A 20,422-nucleotide genomic window follows, 5' to 3' on the forward strand; every position below is an offset into this window, starting at 1 on the left:
GATCTAATTTTCTCCCCGCACTGCAAGTTTGGGGTTTGAGGTGGGGCAAGAGGCACGTTCCCGCTTGTCTGGACGCGCCCATTGAAAGCAACATCCTATAACTTAAGGCTACAGAATTTCATCCAGATTTTCTGTATTTCATTCTATAACTTGTATTTCACTAAAGCAAATCTTCTAGAAAGAAATCCAGTTTTTTGCGGGATCAGGCCCTTTATAGCAGTCTGCAGCTGTGCCTTTCTGTTTAGTCACAGCTGTAGACTGCTTTCTGCAGTCAGGTCAGGCAAAAACTGCCATTTCTGTCCGTGCCATTTATGTACCTATACAAGGACCAAAAATAAGCTATCCCTAAGCAACTATAAATTTTGTCTGGATAAAGACTACAGGGGAATCAAGTCTTCAGAGAGTATGGAATCAGTTTCACCAGGACTCCTTTAAATTTCCCTAGACAGCACTGGAACTGACTTCTTGCCCTACAGAATATAGATTCTGCCTTGGAGCATATACTGAGCAAGGCAAAAGTGAGGCTAGGCCTGAAGCTATTGCAAGGTGAAAAAGGTTGACTTTGAGGGGATAACAGATTTTAGTTTTGAAGTGATAAAACTAAAGTTTCATACACTAATGAAGAGCTCAAAAGCTAGAGGACATCAGTGGAAATAGCTGTGAAAAAAATTCTCTGTTCTACAACAGCTTTACACTCAGAATCTCTCCCTTGTGCCAATGCTGTCCTGCCAAAACGTAAACGGTATTTCCTCAAAACCTTTGCATGCCAGTTAGCCAGATCTGTCCCCTCTACTGCTGGAATGGTGCTAGTTGGTGCCTGGGAAGATCAGGCATGTTCTGACTATATGAGATGGATGGAGTAGTAGATCTCCCCTAGAGTACAGAGGGAATAATAAGGAACAGATTCATTCCCAGTTTTAGCTGTTCAGACACCAGGCTTGGCACAGTCACATACAGGCAGTGGTGAGGATCAAGATCAGCAGAGTTGGCCCTTTCTTCTCTCTTCCTTATGCCTGCTGTAGTGGCAGTCCAAAGAGTGTGAGGACCACATGGACCAGCTGCTACAACAACTGTGTGCACTTGTAGCATGGCAACTACCTGAATCAGAAAATAGCTGGATCCCTTTAGCCTCAGAGGAAGAATACTAACAGCATTTGGGCTTTTTTTGTGGTCATATTTCTCTACTACCATCACCACCAACATAATTGATTCTTGCATTAGTGTAACTAGGGGTGGGTGAGCAGTGCCCTGGGGCACTGATTCAGAGGGGGCAGCAGAATGGCAGTCCCCAAAAAGCCACTGTGACAGCAACCTGTGTTCTGGGAGCTCACACCAAAGCAGCAGCCGCAACAGCCCATGCCACAGCTGCTGCAACTGTAGCAGTCCCTGTGCGAGGGGGTAAGAGCTCAGCACTTTCCTAATCTGCTTAGGCCACTAGCATTGAATTATGCTTCTGGATTCCTGCCTCTCAAATTCCCATTGCTGCACACAGAATCAGCTCATAAATTTGGGTTTATGAAAATGCTTATTTTGGAATAAAGCATAAAATTAATAGATTAATAAGAAAGCACACAAGGACTTCTGGGCCTCCTCTCCAGCCTCCCGCTGCAGAGACTTAGATGTTCCAAGCAGGCTGCTTCCTATATCAGCAGCAGCGTAGCTGTGTTCGTATTGTAGGTTGGGCAGGCTACTGCTGAGTGACCATGCCTGCTAGCCCACTTCATGTGCTAGACAGCCTGCCTGTACTGAAACAGCTGCACTACTTGTTTAAGAGGCAGCCTGTGTGGAACAGCACAGCATGCCTGAGGGCAGTGTTGCTGGGCATAGTAAATATTCTGAACAAACATGGCTTTGTAGTCCCACTGCTTGTTCCTTTCCACTCTAGCAATCCTTTTCAATTGATTTCCTGGACTCTTCTCCACAATCTTAAGGGCCTATAGATTTTTATGACATGGGGAAGGGGAAAAGAAGGGGGAAATAAAGACAAAAATATAACCTGAAATTCTGCTGTCTGCTGACTCTCTACTAACCAGGGTCTCACATTGGGCCCTTCTAGATCGCCAATCCTTGCATGGCCATGGATGGCCTGTGGTGGCTGCCTCTATTTTGGCCAGCACCAAGGAATGAAGGACCTCTAAAGCTAAAAGCAGGAGTCTCTGCAGAATGAGCCATGCTGTCATGTCAAGAGCCATTAGACACATCTACAGTGAACCAAGTGCCAAGGCACATGTGGCACTCACTAGCAGGCTTCCCTGTCTTAGGACAAACAATTCAAATGCAAAAGCACTTATCTCTAAGCGGTACTCAACTATTCTTCTTCCTTCCATTAGGGCCAGCCCTGGGTGAGGTTTTCATAGCCCTTCCTCCTCTGTCTTCCAGTCACCAAACTTGCAGTCTTCAGGGCCAGGTTTCCTTTTCTTTCTAATTATCAAGCTTATTGCCCTGGCCTGCCTCTCTACCACCTACACCTGCTGCCTGTCTCTCCTGTCAACAGGCTTACCACTTCACAGCTAGCCTCCCTGTAGCACAGCACTCACTCACTTCTAGTAGTAGGGGTAGGGGCTCCCTGCTAGAATCTTATGAGCATATATTAACTATCTATTCCCCTGGCATTGCAGTGGCAAGACATTGGCACTATCCTCATCTCTCCTGCTTTTAACTTATGACATATCATAGTGTGTTCTTGGAGTTTCTGGGGCCTTATTGAGAAGAAGATATTGAGAACCCCTGGGATAAATACTTGCCTGAAAATTTGTTACTGGAGCTGATGGCCAAGGGGGCCAGTCCTACATTTCAGTCAGCTGCTGGTTGCAGGTCACTTCATTAGGAGACAAAATATGAACTTGGAATCCAAGTATATGAACTTTTAAGGGGAAAAAAACAACCCCCTGCATCCCACCCCCCAAATCTCCCCACAAACCTAACCCAGGTAGTGGATCCAAATTGCTCACAACGTAATACCAACGAATCACAATGCACTCGCCTTACCAGGGGTTGAGAGCACTCAGCCTTCCAGGTGGTGCTGATTAGCATGTTGCAGAATTAGCCTTACCTTTCTTGATTTAATTTACAAGGCACATTGGAAAAAGTGGTAAAGGAGAAAGGAAGAAAACATGGCCTGTTGAGAGCAGAATTGACAAAGCAACTGGGATCACTTTTTTTTAACCACACATGCTTGTTTCACTTCATTTATTTTTGTTGTGATTCATGTGGAGAAGTGATAGATGGTGCTGCAGTGATGATTGGTTGTGTAATGGAAACAGCTTATGTTTCCTAGCTGTTGCATGAATGAAAGCAATGCAATAATGAAACTACATTAAACATCAATCCTTTTTAATGAAAGTACTGCATTACTTAAGTATAAAATAAATGGTTTGATTTCCCTGTCACTTGCAGAGCTTCTATAGCAGTGTAATGCCACAATTCACTACAGCTGAAGTAGGAAGAGCACCAGCCCACTGGTGTTCAGCAATGATAGTGCTCAGTACAAGATAAATGCTTTTATGCTGCTAACTACTCACAGAAGTAATTCCACATTCCTTTTCAAATTTGCAGGAGGAAGCACTCTGTCTCTTGAAAACTTACCAGCTACAGGCAACATTACAGAAAATTCTCCAGCCAATGCTTTGGTTTATGTGTTCAGTGTAAAGTTGTCACCATCTTGTGCAGAAGTAGCTGAAGGATATCCTATCATAATAAATTCAAATCCACTTACAGATGCTTTTCAGATTGTTCCTGAAAGTAAACTTGTATACAGGGTGAGTTTTCAGACCATGTATAGCAATGTATAGGCCATGAAGGCTGACACTGGATTACTGAGAGCTGCTATCTGGATAGAAGAGAGTCACTTCCCTTTTAATCATTAAAAAAAAACAACATCTGAAAAAGCAGATCAAGTTACCTATTACAATAAGTTTAAAGTTTATGGCACATGATGTGCTTCTAGGGTACAGGGTGGAAATCAACATTTGTTCCCAAGTAAAGTGAACTAAGCTGAAGTAAGGCCCTTTAATTATGAATGAGTTCATGCTAGGGTATAATGTAGTTTTGATTAATCTACTTCTAAAATTTGTTTGAATTAATTTTCTTGTCTCCAAGGATCATGATATTGTGAAATCAGATTCAGGCTCCACTGAAACCAATGTGGGTACTATTTTAGAACCTAACTAACACACATTAATGGGCTGGAACCACAGCCCTATGTAATCATAGAGTATATAAAAATAGAGGTGAAAGGGACCTCAAGAGATCATCCAGTCCAGGGTTGTCAAACTCATCTGGCCCCATGGGCTGGATGAGTGGTAGAGAGCTGGTCCATGGGCTGTGTGAATGGCATGTGGCTGGTCCCATGGGCTGGATAAAGTTCATGGAGCTGCAACCCCCTTCCCCCATGCTGGATCCAATGCATGCAGCACCCATGTAGGACCATTCCAGGATCCATAATGCACATAGCACTCACCTCGGAGCAGCTAAGGGTGGGCGGGGGGAGGCACAACATGCAGCATGGGTCCCAGAGTGGCTGAAGCAGGCATCATGTATGATATATACTCCAGGCCCTGCACATGGGGCTGGTTTGGTGTTTACTATGTGCTGCATGTTGGTCCACTCTGAACACAGAAGCAGCACCAAGGGCTGGATTATGGGGCTCCACAGGCCAAATCTGGTCTGTGAGCTATACCTTTGATACCTATGATCTAGTCCAATCATAGTTCAAGGCAGAATCAACTCTGTCAAGTGTTTGTCTACCCTGCTTTTAGTCTTCAGCACTGGGATTTCTTTTGGGTGGCCTCAGAGGACTTCAGGACCACCCTTCTAGCTACCACAGCAACAGTAAAGAGTCAAAAGCAACAATAATAATTAAAAAATAAAATAAAAAAAATGCTCAGTCCTTTACTTCACCAACAGGCTGTCATCCTCCCTGATCAGCCTCATCCTTTCCCTTTACTGGACAGAGCTCTCTTCTCAGGACAGCATGGTCTTACCATCCTCACTTAGTTCAATGATCTTATCCCATTCTTTCATCCCTACCAGGATACACAGGACTCTGCCTTCACTTTCACACTACTTAACTAAGTGCCATAACAGAAATCTTACACCTTTCAACTATAGACCCAATCCTGAAATCCTCAATGCTTCTGAATCCAAAAATTGCTTCCTATGAGTACTTCCTGCTCTCCCATCATCCAAAGAGCCAGTCACTGCTTCATAGAAGGAAATCAGGTTGGTCAGGTTGACTTTCTCTTGGTGAATCCATGCTGGCTGTTCCTGATCACCCCAGGTGATTCAAAATAGCTTGACTGATCTGTAATTCTCCAGATCCTCTTTCTTCTGTTTTAAAGATGGGCGCTATATTTGCCCTTTTTCAATCAGCTTGTGCAACAGTGCCCTTGTACAGCTCCATGGGTGGCATCAGTGGATGCACCGCACTGACACTGGCACAGTGGTAGCGATACTGGAAATGCAGTTGCTCCTGTTTTTGGATGCCTCCCCTCCTCCCCTGCCCGGGGTTGCCACCTGGGGCCAATAACCCATTTGCCTCCCCTTCATTACACTATTGTCCAGGACTTCACCTGATCTCCATGAGTTCTCAAAAGTATACCCCATGGTTCTGACATTACCTCAACCAATTTCTTCAGTACTGCAGGGTGCATCCCATCCAGCCCAGACAACTTGAAAGCATCTAGTTTGTTTAAGTAAAACCCTAAAGTATTCTTTTACTACTCCAGGCTGTGTATCTCCTTCCCTCTCTTTGCTATCAACTGTGCTCATCATCTGACAGATGGCTTTATTTATGAAGACTGAAGTAAAAAAAATCATTGATACTTTAGCCTTTTCTACATCATCAATAAGTAAGCTGACTTTTGCATTCACTAAGGGATCTACATTTTCTTTGGTCTTCCTCTTACTTCTGACATACTTGTGGAATCCCTTTTATTGCCTTTTATAACCTTTGCCAGTTGCACCTCAAATCGTGCCTTGGTCTTCTTGATTTTCTCCCTGCATGCCAGTGCAATATTTTTATAGTCTTCCTTAGTAAAATGGCCAAGTTTACACTTTTTGTAGTTTTCCTTTTTGAGTTTCATTGAGGAGATTGCTGCTTAGGCAGGCCAGTTTCCTGTTGCAATTCCCACTCTTTGTTGCATCTGAATAGCTTGTTCCTTCACCCTTAATAGGACCTCCTTAAAGTACAGTCATCTCTCCCAGACTCCTTTCCCCTCAGACCTGCCTCCCAGGGGATCCTGCCTACCTTTTCCGAGTTTATTAAAGTCTGATTTTTTTTAAGTCCAGGGTCTTTATTCTGCTGCTTAGGATCTTGAACTCTATCATATAATGGTCATTATCACACAAGTTACCTTCTACTTTCATATTCTCTAACCAGTTCCTCCTGTGTACTGCTGTTTCCCCTCTAGCAGATGTCATGGTTATTAAAGAGAATCATGAGAACCAGGTCCTAGGATTTAGAAGTTTTCATCAGTTGTTTAAAGAAGGCCTTGTCCACCTCCTCTTCCTGGTTTGGTAGCCTGTAGCATATGCCCACCATGACATCCCCCTGTGGCTGTTCCCTCCGACTTTTACCCAGAAGTTTTCAACAGACCTACCTTTCAGTTCATATTGCACCTCAGAACACATGTACATCTCTTTTATATATCAGATAACACCTCTTCCTTTTTCTCCTACCTGTCTTTCCTGAACAAATTATACTGATTCATGACAGTACTGTAGTCATGTGAACTATCCCACCACAGGTCTGTAATCCCTTAGATCATAATTCTGAGAATGTACTAGGATTGCTAGTTCTTCCTGTTTTTTCCCCATGCCTTAGTATATAAACATTTCAGATAACTGATTGTCCTGTTTTCTCCATAGGCACATTGCCAGAGCTTTTACTATTGCATCTCCTTATTGATTTTTTTTTCAGGTCCTCTAGCTCAGGGCTGGCCAGAGTTACTCACCCTGGGAGCCACACCTGATCCCCTGTGGAAGTTCAAGAGCCAGAGAGTGGGGGGGCAGGGGCGGTGCTGAATGATCCAGAGTGGGACAGGGCAGGTGCTGAGCAACCTGGAGCTGCTCCAGCTTCCCAGCAGGGAGTGCAGACTGGGGTAAGCAGTGCAGCTGCAGCCGCTGCCCTGGCAGCCTAGTGCCTGAGCTAGCAGTCCTGGGAGAAATAGGTGGGGCTTCGGCCAATTTTTGGCAAGCCACACATACAGTGCTGGAGAGCCACATGTGGCTCCCGAGCCACTGTTTGGCCACCTCTGCTCTACCTCTTTACTTACCTCTTGACTTTTTTCTCCATTCCCTGTTGAACCTAATTTAAACTCCTCCTTCTCCATCAATCTTCATTCATCTGACAGTCTTCATCAGATGGACCCCATCTTTTCCTAGTAATCCTTCTTTTTGCAACAGTACCCTATGGGTGAAGAAACCAAAGCCTTTCTGGAGATATCATCTATGCAGCCCCATGTTGATCTCCAGGATGCACCTGCTACTACACAGGCCTTTACCCTTGACTAGAAGGATCAATGAGAACACCACATGGAATCCATACACTTAATCATTGTTTCTGAAGCCATGTACTCACTTTTTATCTGCTCAAGTTTGCCCCTGGCAGTATCATTAGTAGTCAGAAGGACAAATGAATGTTTACAACCTTCCTGTGACATCTTGGAGATGGGCTCCTGGCAGGCAGCAGACCTGCTGAGCCAACAGATCAGGCCAGCAGATGGATGCACTTGTGCCCTGCAGGAAGGAGTCACCAGGCACCACCAACTGTTGCAGTGGCAACACATAGGGGTGAACAGGGGTGCATGTGCACCCCCTGAGAGCTCTGGTGTACCCCCTGACTGGCTGCATGTGCCACTCAGATGGGCAGGGGGGCAGGTGGGAGAGCTGGTTCCCACCCTGCGAGTGCCGGCCAGGGAGTGGAAGTGCCCCCTGGTCGGCGAGATTGGCCATGGGGGGAACCTCCCCCGGTCAGTGACTGGTCACTGGGGGGGGCACCAATTGCTCATGACCTGTTGCTTTCTTTTGGTGGCAGTGGTCTCAGTCCTCCCACACCTTGAGGTTTGTGGCTTGGCCTCTACTGCCGCTGGAGGAGATTCCTCCTTATCTGACATCAGGGCTTTGAGGACCTGTTCTTCACCTGAACTGCCGCAAGTTCAGAGGAGGAGTTCTGTCTAGTGCCAGAAGTAAGAAGCTACCAGCTTCCACCTTCCTACCTGAGTCTTTTTTGTCTTCCAATGCCTTCTTGGCCTATTCCTCTTCCATGATACTCTAAGTCTCTTTGTGCATCAACATGATAAAGACCTGATGATCATGGATGCTTCTGAGCCTAGCCACCTTCCCTTAAAGCTCCCTTACCTGAGTCCTGAGAGAATCCATCAGAAGGCCTCTCTCATACTGCAAACACCCCCTGAACCTGGATTGTCTTTAGTAGGGATAGTCAGGTTTCAGTCTTTGCAATGCCAGGCCATGATCTGGGATTGTGGTTTGGTGGTTGGTACTTCATTTGGACAGAGCTCGCATGGGTACAGGCAGAGAAAGACCTGGCAGTGGCAGGAGCTTTAGCACTTCAACATCTTCTACCCATCCAGTTGACACTTTTGTTAGCTACTTCTTCCTCTTCTGCTATTTGCTGAAAAATCCCTCTTTCTCCTTTGTCTTAGTAGCAGTCTTCAACTACCTGAAGGGGGGTTCAAAAGTGAATGGGGCTGGACTGTTCATAGTGGTGGATAATGACAGAACAAGGAGCAACGGCATGAGTGTCTGGTTTCTGGTCTGACACCAGTCAGCAACTGGGGGGGGAGGGGGGGATCCCCCTCGCAGCTGATCTCACTCACTGTAGTGGCCACTTCCAGAAGCGGTGCAGCTGCTTTTGCTGGTGGCCTTGCTCCCTGGCCAGCGCTTGCAGGGGGGGCACTGGTGCACGGGCATCCCCTTGCATTTCCTACGTGTTGTGTCTGAGCAATGGCCTCACCTTGAAGCAAGGGAAGTTTAGGTTAGATATTAGGAAGAATTTTTTCACTTGGAAGGTAGTAAAACACTGGAACAGGTTACCCAGAAAGATGGTAGAAGCCATCCTTGCAGGCTTTCAAAACCCGGTAGACAAAGCTTTGGCTGGGATGATCTAGTTGGAGATGGTCCTGTTTGAGAAGGGGTTTGGACTAGATGATCTCCTGAGGTCCCTTCTAGCCCTAATTCTCTATTATATGTTTGCTATTTATTTACATAGAGGAAGGTATAGAGTACTCTTGTAATGCCATAATCATGTGGCACATTTCTTCCTGGCAGTACTCTGTTAATTCCTGCCCACACCCATTCTGCACGAGGAATTACTGCTTGGCTTGGCTAGACCTAACACATTCCACCACGTAGCAGGCCTTTATAGTGGAGACCAGAGACTACATCTCACCCCTAGAGAAAGACAGCCATTTACGTACTTACTTCTACTCTCTTTTCTCAGAAGGCCTTACTTCCACTTTGCAGTTACATGACACCTCTTCATCTCCTAAACACCTGCCCTTAAAAAGGGCCAGAAATCAGAGCAACTTTGTGCATGCTATCCTTGGAGGGGCAGTCAGTTCCTGGAGGGGACAAGTGTTTCAAGACTCTTTTCCTTCTGATCTGTCCCCTGTGCATGAGATTCACTTCCACAAGCACAGTGTCTTGTCTTTCCACTCCCTCATTCTGCTATGGAACCTACAAGAATGTTGCCAATTAAGGTTTTTTCCCTTATTTATTCTATGATGAATATTTTAATTCCACTAAAACCAAGTGGCTCCATCAGGTTGTGCACAAGCCTTGCAGATTATCTATTCAAAATTAATTGATTATTACAATTCTTTCTTTTCTTCTCCTTCATAATATCTTATTTCCCACCTAGTTGTGTCATGTCCAAGATCAGTTTACATGCTCCTCAGTTTACAAACTCCTCAGGGGCTTTGTACTTTGTCTTATTTGGGAAGTGCCCAGCATGTTGCAGATGCCATTAAAATAATGAGGACATTCCCAAGGAGTGGGACTTATTTATTCAACTGATTACAGGCACCAACAGAAGACTCAAACCTAAGACAATATGAAACATACTACCATATCACTGTAATCTCTCTCGCAGTTTTTACAGGCCTAGTTCATATTAAGTTAATCTTTTCCTTTTCTTGCTGGTCTCTGGCATGTCCTAAAGAAAAAATTGGGGGAAGAATACACCTTATAATACATGGCATTTTACTTAAAAGTACCCAGACCCTTGTACAATTCTATAGAGTGCAGCAAATTAAACATAATAAAAAGTCTACTCATTGCTTACCAAAGTAGAATGTCCTTTTACCTACTTATCTGTCCATTCACACTGTAGAGTGTGCTAATAATAATCTGTTATATTTCAGGTTGTTACCACTGAAAATCCTATCCTGGATTATGAAACTATGCCACATCTTTTTGATCTGCAGATCTATGTTATGGATACAGCTGAGGCAACTGACCTTCAAACACTTACTGTCAAAATAGAAGATGTTAATGAACCCCCTATGATTCAAGGCAATATGGCAACACAACGTAAGAGGACTGCTTGAAAGGCACTGTGGAGATGAATACTTGAAATAATGACAAACATTAATTGCTAAAGGTTACAGATAGAGTGTAGAGCAATGTCTGGGGTTGAATATTTGCATTTTAGAGGGTTATTGTTGTTATGAAGTTGTATATTTTCAGTTCATATTTGGTACAATTGATCTCATTCAGGAGGTGAAAGTTTTTTGAGATATGCACCAAAATATGATTCTTCCATTTTCAAACATCGAAAAAGTGAAAAGGAAGAACCATTTGTGCTAAGAAATATTTTATGATTTATTTTTGATTAGCTGAAGTACATCAGTGGTTGGTATTAGAAATTTGAAGTTTGACAGGGACATAGTCACTTGGGGTGCTTACACAAATTACATTTTTTGTGTGACTGGGCCCCTGGAAGACCTCTACAGCCACAACATAACACAACTGCATGGCTGAAGAGTGCTTTTAAAATGGCCAGTCACATGAAAAATTAAGCCTTGTCAAATCAGCTATTAGCTGAAAGCATTATAGAACAGAACGCCTTCATAGATTCATAGATGCTAGGGTCAGAAGGGACCTCAACAGATCATCGAGTCTGACCCTGCCTTGGCAGGAAAGAGTGCTGGGGCCAGATGACCCCAGCCAGATGCCTGTCCAGCCTTCTTTTAAAGACCCCCAAGGTAGGGGAGAGCATCACCTCCCTTGGAAACCCATTCCAAATTTTGGCCACTCTTACTGTGAAGAGGTTTTTCCCGATATCTAGCTTAAATCTCCACTCTATCAGTTTGTGACCATTGTTCCTTGTTACTCCAAGAGGCGCCCTGGTGAACAGAGTATCTCTGATCCCTTGTTGCATCCCCCTAATGAATTTGTAGGCAGCCACAAGATCACCTCTCAGCCTTCTCTTGCGGAGGCTGAAGAGGTCCAGGCCCCTCAGTCTCTCCTCATAGGGCTTGTCTTGTAAGCCCCTAACCATGTGAGCGGCCCACCTCTGGACCCTCTCGAGTCTATCAACATCCTTCTTGAAGTACAGCGCCGAAAACTGGATGCAGTATTCCAACTGCAGTCTGACCAATGCCACATAGAGGGGAAGTATCACCTCCTTAGATCTATTTGTCATGCGTCTGCTGATGCATGATAAAGTGTGGTTAGTGTTGCTGATGATTTTGTCACACTGATGACTCATGTTCATCTTGGAGTCCACTATGCCTCCGAGATCCCTTTCCGCTTCCGTGCTGCTGAGGGGGTCACTTCCTGGCCAGTTGGTGTGCTGGATATTTTTGTACCCTAGGTGCAGCACTCCGCACTTGTCCTTGTTGTACTGCATCCTATTGTGTACTGCCCACTTTTCTAACCTGTCCAGGTCTGCTGCCTGCCCAGGTCGTTCCCTACCCTCCGGAGTGTGCACTTCACTCCGCAATTTAGTATTGTCCGCAAACTTGGACAAAGTACACTTCACGCACACATCCAAGTCACTGAAGAAGATATTGAAGAGTACAGGTCCAAGGACAGAACCCTGTGGGACCCCACTGCCCACATCCTTCCAGGTCGATACCGACTCGTCTACTACCACTTTCTGAGTGTGATCAGTAAGCCAATTTGCCACCCACCAGACTGTGTAAACATTTATGTCACAGCCTTTTAATTTATTTATGAGAATGGGATGAGATACCCTATCGAAGGCCTTGCTAAAATCCAAGAAAATGACATCCACCTCTACTCCTGCGTCTAAGCATTTTGTGACCCCGTCATAAAACAAAACCAGATCAGTCAGGCATGATCTACCTGCTATGAATCCATGCTGGTTTCCCTGCTGCATTATTTTTTCCCATTGGACTCCCATAAATATGATCCTTCATAAACTTTTCAAAGACCTTTCCAAGGATGGAGGTGAGACTGACTGGCCTACAATTACTTGGATCCTCCTTCCTCCCCTTCTTGAAAATAGGGACCACATTGGCCCTCTGGGACTTGACCTGAGGGAACTTGTGCTCCCTTGAGGGTTAATTTTTCATGCCTTTACAGGTTTGGGCTGGTGATTACATCAGCAGGCACCAGCCCAGCCCTAGCCCTGGGGCTGGCAGCGGGGAGGGAGGGACAGGGGGAAGGGGAGGGAGCAGCACGCAGCAGCTGGCTGGGCTTTGTCTGGCCAGAGCTGGATGGGGGGGCAGGGTGGAACAGAACCCCCTCACCTCGCAGGCCCCCCACAACCCAGCTGGGGTATTGGGGGAAGCCAGGCAAGTTGAGGGGGCTCCGTTCCACCTCTTCCTCCCACCCAGCTCCAGCCATGGCAAAGCCAAGCTGGCAGCTGCTGCTGTCAAGATGCCTGGGCAGGGGTTTGGGGAAGGACGCCCCCTCACCTCTTGGGTCCTGCTGTGCGCTGCTCCCTTTCTCTCCCCCTCCCTCTCCTGCTGACAGCCCTGGAAGTGGGGGTGCAGGGCTCAGGAGAGGGGTGGTTCAGCAAGCTCCTCAGAGGATGTTGGAGAGCCCCTCCCTGCTGGCCAGGGCTGGTGCAGGGAGGCTAGAGCCCCCCCCTCCCCCGGACTCAGAAGGCGAACATCTGTTGTGGGGGGGCTCTAACTCATGGTGCTCTGTGCAAAGTGCCATGAGTTAATGCACGGCACCTAAACATCTGTAGGAACCCTAGGTCATGGGTATAACTTTAAGCAGTTTGTGAAATACTGACTTGGATTGGGAGAAACAGCAACATTTAAACACACTTTATTAATTACCTGAGCTTTTGATAAACAATAACATAATATTCTACTGATACTGTACAGCAACACAATGGATTTGTACCAATGTGCAAGAAATGTAAACATGAGGTCCTGGGGTTGTGATCTGTGACAGTGCCTGATAAGAGGCAAAGGATTCCATCTCTTTCATGTGACAGCTGATGTTGCCCCTGCCTCCTTCCAGACGTCCTTGGAGGCTGGAACACCTTATCCCCTCCAGCAGTTGGCCAATGTGTTGGAGAATGAACTGAATTATTTCTGGTCTCTTTTCATCCAGTAACTGTTTGATGTAAAATATATAAGCAGCAATTGGAATAAGGACCAGGATACAAAATTCTCCCCTACCTCCACTCCCACTCCCACTCCCCCCCAAGCTGCTTGTCCTATAGACTCTCATTCTTCCTTGTGCTCTCTTTCTGGCCTCGAGACCCCCCACATTCCTCTGCACTGTGGCACAGCTTCATCCAGAAGTGCTTCCCATTCTCAAAGCTTGGAGGTTAGGGCTCTCTTGTGAGGGGTATGGGCTTGAACTGCCCCAGGTAGAGGAGGGAAGTGAGCCCAAGCCTCCCATTTCCTAGGCCAGTAAGTAGTTTTCAAACTTTTAGTTCTATGGGTCAGATGAGTGGCATGGGACAAGTCTGCAGGCTGACGCCTGAGTGGGCTTGGTGCACAGGGCTGGTCAGTGCAAACCCAGACTGGATTCATCTGGATTCAGCTAATGCTGTCCAGATCCCACCTCACACCACCTGGACTGGGCCCTGCATACCTGAATCCAGCCCTGTGCCACCTGGATCCAGCTCTGCACCACCTGGGCAAGGTCCTGTGCTGCCCCACTCTGTGCACCCAATCAAGCACAAAGGGCCAAGCTATCTGTCTGCAGGGCTCCCCATGCACATGGAAATTTGGCAGCTGGGAAGTGCTAAGTAACACTACCACTGCTCCCCCTCTGCCAAATTTTTGGAGCCATGGAGGGCCTGAGGGTAGATTACATGGCTTTGTGGGCTAGATTTGGTTCAGCAACCCTGTCCTAGGCTATTATATACAAGGTTGACAGTGCTACTACCTCTTCTGGACTCATTTTAAAATTAGGCAGCTATAATTGGATTTTGTGAGGGACTCAGTCCCACTGATGAGTTTCAGGCTTTGAGCCTGTCCACCAGGTTTGGCTCCCCAGGGGACATCAGTGCCACTCCACAAGGTGATGGGATTCCCACAGGGCTCAGGCAGGGGCGCGGTGCCCACCTGCTCAGGCTCTGGCAGTTTTGTGCATGCTCCAAACTGCAGCCCCAGATGCCTCAGGAATGTCCAGGCCAAAATGAGAGACACCTCATGAGTTTTAGGTGCTGAATTTTAAGAGCTGAGGCACTTGTAGCACTACAAAACTGAAGTGCTTTAGGGGAGTGCATATGTATGACAAAATCATGCTCCCAGCCAGGAGGCAATAGGCAGCTGTTCCCCCTGCCCCCGCAGAAACCTGTCAGTGTGGCAGCCAAGGCAGAGAGGCTGCATCTCTGCTGGGAATTCTTCCAGCTGGCATCATCCCCCGTGGTGCCTGCAAGCCTCCTGCAGTGATAACACTGACTGGGGGGTTCTGCACACAATTAGCTGGTGCTGCAGCCAGCAGCCCCCTCAGCTGTTACTACAGGGTTGCAACAGCTGATGGAGCTGCTTGCAACACCCCTCCCTCTCCCACTGACAACAGCTGATCAGTGGCCTCTGCCACCCATCCGCAGTTGCTGCCATCCTTACTAAGCAGGGCAGCAATGGCTCTATAGCAGCCACAGCATGTGGTAGAGCTGTAGCTCTGTTCCTTGTGGGCCAGTAGGGAGCCATCTGCTCTCTTTCCCTCCCCCTTGAAAGCAAGGAGGGAGAGCAGAGCACTCTGGGATGCTGGGAGGCCAAGAGATCCTCACTGTGCACAAGGAACTTTTCTGTGGAGGATCTGGTATCCCTGTAGTGCTATGAATAGCTTGAACATGTGCACATTTGCATTGTCTAGTGCTCTAAATGCAAATATAGCACTATGAAAGTAACATGTGCCTGTAGCCTGGGTCTCCCGAAGTCCTGCTCCAGATCCCTAAGCCCTCTCTTGAACCCAGCCCAAAGTTCTAGAGCCAGATTTAGTGCACATCTAAGTCTACTTGAAAGTCATCCAATTTAACATATTGCAAGTAAACACTCCGGGGTTCCTGCTTTTATACACTACAGTGTGCCAGTGACAAAATTAACTTCTCCTTGGGGAAGGGATTGTTTCATTTCTGTGCATGGACAGTGCCTAGCACATTGTGGGTGCTACCAGAAATAAATACTAATGATATTTGACATTATGACACTCCAGGGGATCAGCACAGCATGAAACATGCTGTACGTAGGAGCTTTGTGCAAAGAAATCCATCATCTTAACTCTCAGCTACAGCTACCATAAATCAGTGAACATAGATATCTGAGCTATCTAACTGCCTGGCATTAGCTACCAATACCAGCTACAATTAATGCTAACTGTACATTTGCTGGTTATTAAAATGTATCTCACTCATTAAACTGTATTTTTATATCACTTTCATCTGGGAGTACTTGTTACAGTGTTCTGGGATTCTCATTATTTAGGAAAAAAGCAACCAGGAAAGGTCAAAGAGGAGGTTAATATTCTAGAAACAGGATACAATAGAAATGCTAGTGTGTCATGTAAATAATGTGATTTACAGGTCTGAGGTCTCATTAACCACTTATTCTAGAAATGATTTCTGTACATCTTAGGAAAGACAAGATTCCTATATTCCCAATGATACTGTGCAGGAGATCTTAACCCTGACAGCTTATATAATACACATTGGACTGAACTGAAGTTGGTGTAGTGCACTCTTAGGCAAAAGATCAGGCCAATATAAACCATATACCAAAGACCAGTTCAAGACAGGGTTTATATGGTGCCTATCTCCTTCATGCAATTCATAATTGTATGACTGGATACATCTTCTGGCTTGTCTAATTTTGTCTATTTTCCTGATTATTTTGGAATTAGGTAGAGTGAGTATATATATCAGGTTATAACATGTTTGCATATAGTTAGTATCTCTGTATGTTTGCTAGTATGTCCACTTTTTCTTAATACAATTAACATTGACTATATTTCTATTCATATAGCTATAATGATCTATATCTTAGAGGGAAGTGGAGCTGGAAATATTTACCAAATTGAAGCAATAGATCCTGAAAGGAAAGAACTTAAGGTAAGTTTAATAAATAAAAAAGAGCTGATGCAACTCATTGTATTTGCTAGCTGCTTTCTCAGATAATTGATAGCAGCTTTCTCAAATACATGTGCTAAGCAGGAACAAAGAAACTTAGGTATAGTCAGTTAACATGCAGTGTTTTAAATAATAATTTATAGCAACTGAACTTGTTTTTATAGAAGTCCACACCTCAACATTTGGATATAGATCTGGTTTTAAATTTTTAACACTGCCAGGGTAACAGGTTTTGAAGGCAAGGATTTAATATGACACATCGTAGATATCAGCAGGAAATTCAAGTTTTTCTTGAAAGGCTTTGCATATCAGCAAAAATTTTGGAAGAGGAATTTTCTTGCAGATAAGGAAAAAAATAACAGCACTTACTTCAGAAACTGTTGCTTTGAGAAAAAAGAAACAGCACAATCTAGAACAGAAACTTGAGGTGTCACTTCAGCTTGGAACATTTTTTTTTTAAATGGAATTCATGAAGTTTTTGCTCAGTCACACTCCCATTGAAGTCAGTGTGGATTTGACTAAGTAAGGCAGGAAATAAAGACCTCAAGATTTAACCTAAGATTACTATTGTCAATGAGAGAAAACATAGCTGCTGAGAACGTTTCATTTTCTATACAAAAATCTTTGAATCTGTAACAAATACCAGTTATAATCATAGAATCATAGGGCTGGAGGGGACCTCGAAGGATCATTGGGTGCAGCCCCCTGCAAGAGCAGGAAAGACATCTGGGGTCAGGTGATCCCAGCCAGGTGATCATCCAGTCTTCTCCTGAAGACCTCTAGGGTAGATGATTGCACCACCTCTGGAGGAAGCTTGTTCCATAGTCTGGACACCCTAGTTGTGAAGAAGTTTTTCCTAATGTGAACAGTTGTTCACCGAGTCCCTGATATATGCCTCGGATATAGCAGTAATCCGCAATCAGGTCCCCTCTCAGCCTTCTTTTCTTTAGGCTGAAGAGTCCGAGATCCCTCAGTCTCTCTTCGTGTGACTTGCCATGCAAGTCCCTGATCATATGGGTAGCCCTTCTCCGGACCCTCTTGAGCTTTAGCATGTCCTTGTTGAAGTGCAATGCCCAGAATGCGATGCAATACTCCAGCTGCGGCCACACCAATGTTGAGTAAAGCAGGAGAATCACTTCTTTGGTTTTACTGGAGATGCATTGATTCATGCATGCCAGAGTTTTATTGGCCTTAGCAGCTACTGCGTCGCATTGTTGACTCATATTCATACTGGGGTCTATTGTTACCCCCAGATCCCTTTCATTCATAGTGCTGGTCAGGTTAGCAATGCCCAGCCTGTAGGTGTGCTGGGGGTTCTTCCTTCCCAGATGCAGCCCTTGACATTTCTCTATGTTGAACCTCATCTTGTTCCATTCTGCCCAACAAGTCAGCCTGTCTAGGTCTGCTTGTATCTGTAGCCTATCTGCGGGTGTATCTGCACAACCCCATATCTTGGTGTTGTCCATGAACTTGGCCAAGGGGCTTTTCACCCCCTCATCCAAGTCATTGAAAAAGATGTTGAAGAGCACTGAGCCAAGTACCAACCCCTGGGGTATGCTGCTGCCCACATCTCACCAGGACAACACCAATTCATTTATTTGGACTCTCTGCATCCTACACTGCAACCAGTTTAACACCCACTTGATAGTCCGGCAGTTGAGCCCAATATCTTCCAGTTTTCTGATCAGTACCTCATGGGATACCAGGCCACAGGCTTTCTGGAAGTCGAGGTATATGATGTCAACCACTTCTCTCTCATCCAGCTGACTAGTCACCTGATCATAGAAAGAAATGAGGTTGATCAGACAAGATCTGCCTGTGATGAAGCTGTTGGCTACAAAGCACCAACTCAAAGTATCGTCATAAAATTCTAGTTTATTGGACGGATGCAAAAGTCAGACCATAAACCTTGGTGCTGATCCCCTCAAACACACACACATTCACATACGCACACACATACTCACAGTAGCTAGCTATGAACACTAAGCACCGGTATCAAGATATACCTATCCCTAAGCACTGGAGTCTGCTGTCAGTGGTCAGTCAAAGATTCTTTCAGTGTGATGTTGCTTCAGAAGGGGGTTGCCAGCTGGTCCTTCTGGTTGGACAGGTCAAAGAGGGTGCTACTGGGAGTCATTCTTTGCTGCCTTTTATCCCTCTCTGGCAGACTTTGGTGACTCCCCAGTTCTCGGGCTTACCCAATCCAGGGGTCGTTGACCTCGAGGGACGTTCCTCTTGGTAGCTGCTGGATGGCAGCTGTCAGCCCCAGGGGTCACGTCCGCAGGTACGTGCAGTCTCAGGAGTCCACTGATGAATTTTGATTGATTCACTGCCATGATGAATAGAGCTCTGGAAGTGGTTGATCAGGAGGTATTTCAGCCCCAAGGGTCTGTTTCCAGTGTTGATTAGTTCAAACCGGGGCTTCCACACCCTTAACAGTTAAGTTTCAGGGAGTTCCTGGCTCTGTATTGATTCTTTCCTCTTCTTGGTCTGTAGTTTTGTAGGTGTTAATTGCCGCTCATTAACTTGTTTATCCAGACTAGCTACTGTGTTACACAATCAACCATGATTTCTTCAGGGACTGGCTCCATTCTGAGATTCCTGGCTAACATCGTTACGTAGTACAACTGACTTTTAAACTTAAAGTACATTTGTAAAAGCATCTACAAGCTCTATTTTCACTACAAGTACACATTATACAAACATAATAATAATATAATAAAAGAAAGAGAGAGAGGAAGGAAGAAAATGTAGAAAAGAGAAAGCATCCCCAAAAGGGGGCAAATACTGCAAAAGGGACTTTTGCCATATGGAGGAACTTCACATTTGAGGGGAGGTGGGGGGCGGGCAAAAAGGTTTCTTGCTACAAAGCCATGCTGGCTGTCATTTAGTATCATGCCTTCTGCAAGTTTGTCATATATAGCCTCTTTGATGAATGTATCTAGGATTTTTCCTGGAATAGAAGTTAAGCTAATTGGCCTGTAGTTTCCCAGGTCCTCACACTTCCCCTTCTTGAAGATGGGCACAACAGTGGCCCTTTTCCAGTTCTCTGGGATTTCTCTAGAGGCCCATGATTTTCGAAAGACCTTTGCCAGGGGCTCTGCGATTACTTTGGCCAACACTTGCAGCACTCTTGGGTGGAGTTCATCCGGTCCTGCTGATTTATATACATCTAATTTCTGTAACTGATCGTACACCAGTTCTATTGCAATGGTGGGAATGGTGTTAATCCCACCCTGCTCATTCTGTGCCCTATCTGGAGTGTTGTTCCCTTTGGTCTTGTGAAAGACTGAGGCAAAGTAGTCATTTAGGAGTTCCGTTTTTTCCTGAGTGGTAGTGACCAGGTATCCTGAGGCATTGAGCAGTGGCCCCACACTCACATTAGTTTTTCTTTTACCCCCTATGTAGCTAAAGAAGGACTTCTTGTTGTTCTTGATTCTTGTAGCTAGTTTTAGTTCAGTTTCTGCCTTAGCTTGCCTAATCTGGTTTTGACAAGTGCGGGCCATTGTCAAGTGTCTCTAGTGGGTTATGGAATAGAGAAGATCCCACACAATTTACTGATTAATTTGATGCACTGACTGAGGAAATTTTCAGCTAATTGCACCATTTCACAATGATTTCACACTTAATTTATACAACACAATTTTATTTTAAGACATACCATAAACATAAAAAACATAATAACTATATATATATAGAACAATACTCTAAATGCAGTTCTTTAAAACAATTACAACTACAACTAACTATATAATTTGAACCAGAAAAGTTATTACTATATTATACTTACAATCCTAGAATTCCGAGAAGCCAAACACCTAAATATGGTTTCATTCCTCAGTAGTACAATTTAATGGGTTGGCCTCAGTAGTACGGTTCAATGGGATGGCCTCA

General features: G+C 45.2%; 1 protein-coding gene across 1 annotated transcript in view; it reads left to right on the top strand.

Annotated features, from left to right (window-relative positions):
• The first annotated feature begins 3,494 nt into the window (after positions 1–3,494).
• The window catches only part of CDHR3 (cadherin related family member 3), a 55,635-nt gene continuing 38,707 nt past the window's right edge, over positions 3,495–20,422 (top strand). Inside the window, exons 1-3 of the mRNA XM_059725559.1 lie at positions 3,495–3,758; positions 10,383–10,551; positions 16,425–16,510. Coding sequence (XP_059581542.1) covers positions 3,504–3,758; positions 10,383–10,551; positions 16,425–16,510 — 510 coding nt within the window. The 5' untranslated portion in view covers positions 3,495–3,503. The remainder of the gene's footprint in view (positions 3,759–10,382; positions 10,552–16,424; positions 16,511–20,422) is intronic.

This window comes from Alligator mississippiensis, chromosome 4, assembly GCF_030867095.1.
Source record: "Alligator mississippiensis isolate rAllMis1 chromosome 4, rAllMis1, whole genome shotgun sequence".
NCBI lineage: Eukaryota > Metazoa > Chordata > Crocodylia > Alligatoridae > Alligator > Alligator mississippiensis.